Source organism: Cherax quadricarinatus, chromosome 46, assembly GCF_038502225.1.
Source record: "Cherax quadricarinatus isolate ZL_2023a chromosome 46, ASM3850222v1, whole genome shotgun sequence".
Classification (NCBI taxonomy): Eukaryota; Metazoa; Arthropoda; class Malacostraca; order Decapoda; family Parastacidae; genus Cherax; species Cherax quadricarinatus.
Window position 1 is genome coordinate 25,803,409 of NC_091337.1, and position 4,237 is coordinate 25,807,645.

The window sequence follows — 4,237 nt, forward strand, 5'->3', positions numbered from 1 at the left end:
GTTATATTGTAAAAAAAAATTTTACCTTAGCATAAATAACGTACAGGAGAATGTTTTTTTTTTTTGTTTGTTTTTTTTAGATGGAGTACTTCCAGTAGTTCTTGTTAATCATTAGTTTTTTTTTTTCGTATTTGTCACGAGTTACCTTTCGGAAGATTGGGGGGGGGGGGGGGAAAGAGGAAGGAGACTAGTAAAAAGATTTAAGTATGGAGGAGAGTTTAGACTGTTGGAACGTGGATAATTTAGTACAGATTCGGAATGGCAGCCTATTGGTAGTCTCATTGCAAGAGACTAATTTGCATATATTCAAGGAAGTTGCGAGTGGGGAATTAGAGAATGTTGTAGAACTGTATGAAAGATTTAAGTTTATTATCCCTGTCAAGTACCAAAAGTTACCTTTTTCCCTCCAGCCCCCTTTCCTGATAAAGGAGAGGGTAAGCAGGTTTAGTCAATATGCGAGTAATTGCTTATAAAGACCGAGAGCATGTATTTGGGGAAAGAAAAGTAATGTTTTAAGAACGCCTTTAAATAAAATATTCAGGAATTACACTTAATAACTAATGGAATTGACTAGTAAACAAGGTGGTACAATTATAGACGGGCTGGCTTGCAGGTATGGTATTCAAGGCAAGTGTCGAAACAGCATTTGTGGTCTCGTGGACAGAACCCGTCGTGTGGACACATCTGAGTAGGGGAAAAGGAAAGAATTAAGTATTATCCCAAGAAAAAAAAAAAAAAAAAAAAAAAAATTAAGATTGTTTACGTACGTGTGGCCGAGAGTCATGGGAGCATGGTCTCTGCTTAGGGCATCTACCAGCGTGATCTGTGAAACAAAAATTGAAGTTAGTTTCTATTTAGAATTATGCAAGTTATTGTTAATCAAATGTAAAGCGAGGTACGTACTCTCCTCCCTCATGAGGGGATAGTCGGGACCACAGCAGTAGGTGGTGCCTTTTAGATTGCCTTCTGGCCTGGTACACTGGTATTGGCATGGTGGCAGATTCTTGGTATCAGGACGAGTATGGATGGGTATGTGCACCGGGCTATGGGTCGACGTCGTGTGCACCGGGCTATGGGTCGACGTCGTGTGCACCGGGCTATGGGTCGACGTCGTGTGCACCGGGCTATGGGTCGACGTCGTGTGCACCGGGCTATGGGTCGACGTCGTGTGCACCGGGCTATGGGTCGACGTCGTGTGCACCGGGCTATGGGTCGACGTCGTGTGCACCGGGCTATGGGTCGACGTAGGGTGCACCGGGCTATGGGTCGACGTAGGGTGCACCGGGCTATGGGTCGACTTGTAGGCGTGTGCAGGTTCAGGGATTAATGTAGTGGAAACAGATGAAAAGCGAGTACTCATAGGTCCACCACGACCAAGGTTTGGGGGAGACGACAATACGACGCCACTGAGGACTGCCAGTGCCATCAGACACAACTGTTAGAAGACAAAGTTAATGTATCAGAATTATATTAAATTAACCATATAAAAAGCAAAACTTATTAATTATTTTACTCACCATGATTACTGTAACAAAAGCCAGTCGAATTCAGTAAAAAATAACTCGGGCTCTCAGTGATGACTGATCACCGAGGCCGCCCTCACTCCCTTATATACTGGTCTAGCCTTCCCTCCCCTCCCTCTTTACCCCCCACTTATCTAGTAAAGGTTTAATTTCTATCAGCTAGAGAAGATTCACATGGCATCAACACGAATGAATTTAGAAATGAAAATGCACTGTGATTTTATTTTAATCTCTATCACAGAGCTTAAAGTCAATTTAATAATAGCGTTCTATTGAACTGTAGCCTTAATGAGCTAAGTGGAGGCAGTAAGCTTTTAACCTGTTATGTTAGCGAGGACGATTAAGGTCAAAACCACTGTTTAGCTAACACCAAGGATATTTTAATTAAAAAATACGTAGATAAATATTATTCTCCCAGTTTTTTTCTGTACTTTATTTAAAACATTGCATAATTTTTTTTTATATTTTTAAAAGTAATACAGCATTTTTTTATATATTTTATTTAAAACATTACAATACATTAAATAAATAAAAAAGAACACAGTATCAGTTCTTCCACAGAAATTATAAATTTTCATTGCCGAAATACACTGGACGTTTAACTTTGTGCTGACACAAACTGTCCCTCATCCTCTATGCATTATATCCCTTTGCACCTATGTTAAATACAAGATTACACATTACATCAACCAAAATACTTACAATATGCTTTATTATTATAAACAAAGAAGCGCTAAACCTACAATATGCATTAATTTTTCACTTTTTTAGGGTATTAAGACCAGCGCTGCCTGACCACGGTAGTGTGCGGTAGTGCTCTGCACCCCTCTGCTGTGTGTAGGCGAGCGCCCTTGTCAGTTACCTGGCTGCAGTGGTGTGAAGTGGTGCTGTCACACCTCGGCTAACAACTTAGGTGCACTGTGATCGTCAAGATGGCGGTTAGTCTGAGACGAAGGATAAATACTGTAGGCATCGAGCTACTTAAAGGAACGATAACGACCAGTTCTGCGCAAGTCTTATTGCCAAAGATCATACGGGAGACTTATGGAGTACAAGATTGTGACTTGTATGGTGTAGCATTGAACGGAGGACAACGAATTTTCGTCAAACTGCTATCTGCAACGGTTTATGAATCGTTAATCACCAGGTTTCAGGAAGTGAGTCTTAACGTCACACCAGCTGTCACTGTAAGAATGATAGATGTTTCACGGTATTATACGTGGATCAAGTTACGCAACGTTCCCTTTGAGGCGGACGAGGCAGATATAAGGAAAGTTTTTGAGAAGTATGGGACGGTGCATTATGCTCAACATGGTACGTGGGCGGCAGGAGCCTATGCTGGTTTTCCAGAGGGTTCTTTCAACCTCAAAATGACTTTGAGGCACCAAATACCTTCCTATGTGTACCTACAAGATTTCAGGACGCAGGTAATGGTAATGTACCCAGGACAACGACGTACGTGCCGCCTATGTGGTGAGTATGATCACATAGCGGCGACCTGTGACAAGCGAAGACATGTGCCTGGACCTGTGGTGGACGTCGCAGCCCCTGCTTCAAAGGTGGCAGGTGAGGAACAAACATCGGATGGAGGGCGTGGTGTTTTGTGGAGCGAGATAGTGGATCGGGCACACAGGACTGGTGGTGAGTTGGAGTCCCGCCCCCAACTGCCTGATCAGGTGTCGTCTCCTGTGGATAAGGAGGAGCAGCAAGTACAAGAGAAGGTTCATGAGATTGAGGAGGAATTGGTGGAGGTGTTGAAGACGTTGTCACCACCAGAGAGGGATGTTACATCTGAGCGTGGTGTCATTGGAGAATCGTCGCTTCCAGAAAGTCTGAGACATGATAATTTGGGACGTGATGGTGGTTTGGAGTCATCCATTGACTCATTACACCATTCTCAGGTGGAGGTGGAGGTTCATCGAGAGGTAACATCTGATCAAGATATGTGTAACATGAGTGTCACGAGAAAGAGGGCAGCTACATCAGATTCTGATGACGTCCTTACGCCTGCACAAAGGCCTGGGAAAAAGACTGAGGTCAAGTGTGAAGGTAGTGGTGTAGGTGGTGGTAGCCATGATAGGAGGCACCGGAAGAAGGGGGGAGGGAAAGAGAGCACTCTGAAGGTGTTGAACGTAAATTCAAGCTCTGGAGTTGTAAAGAGTGATGAGAGGAAGCAGGGGTGGAAACGTTAATAGGCCTTAGGTGTATGTCTGTAAATGTTAATGGGTTATGTAGCGGTATGAAGAGAGATTGGTTTCGTAATTTTCTGAATAAATCTAGAGTGGATGTTGTGTTCCTGCAGGAGCACAATTTCAAAGAGGGTAGGGTGTTGGAGGTGGCAGGATTTCGGGTAGTTACCCTGCCATCTCCCCGTCTAAAAGGTGGTGTGGGAATTTTAATAAGGGAGACGAGCCCGTTTGTTTTGCAGAGAAGCGAGGGAGGAGGGGGTGGGAGGGTGTTGCGTGTGGATGGGTGGTGGATGGGTAAGCGTGTGTCTTTTGTGAGTGTGTATGCGCCGGCAGAAAATAACATAAAGGTAAAGAATGATTTTGTGTGTGAGGATCTTGTGTTTTTCTTAAGTGCACTGCCAGAGGTGGCGATAGTTGGTGGGGACTGGAATAGTGTAATCAGGGTGGCTGATGTGGACCCAAGAGGAGCTGGATATATGTCTGTGGCTCTTAGGGATTTATTAAGGGATGTTAGGTTACGTGATG

The 4,237-nt window shown here is 43.8% G+C and overlaps 1 protein-coding gene across 1 annotated transcript; it reads right to left on the reverse strand.

Annotated features, from left to right (window-relative positions):
- Positions 1-510: 510 nt before the first annotated feature.
- LOC128701674 (uncharacterized) lies at positions 511-1,639 on the reverse strand. Its single transcript, XM_070094605.1, has 4 exons — positions 1,518-1,639; positions 904-1,435; positions 768-823; positions 511-684 (listed from the first exon to the last, which is right to left on the reverse strand). The coding sequence occupies exons 1-4, from the start codon at positions 1,518-1,520 to the stop codon at positions 592-594; spliced, it is 684 nt and encodes a 227-aa protein (XP_069950706.1). The 5' UTR covers positions 1,521-1,639; the 3' UTR covers positions 511-591.
- Between the last annotated feature and the right edge of the window lie 2,598 nt (positions 1,640-4,237).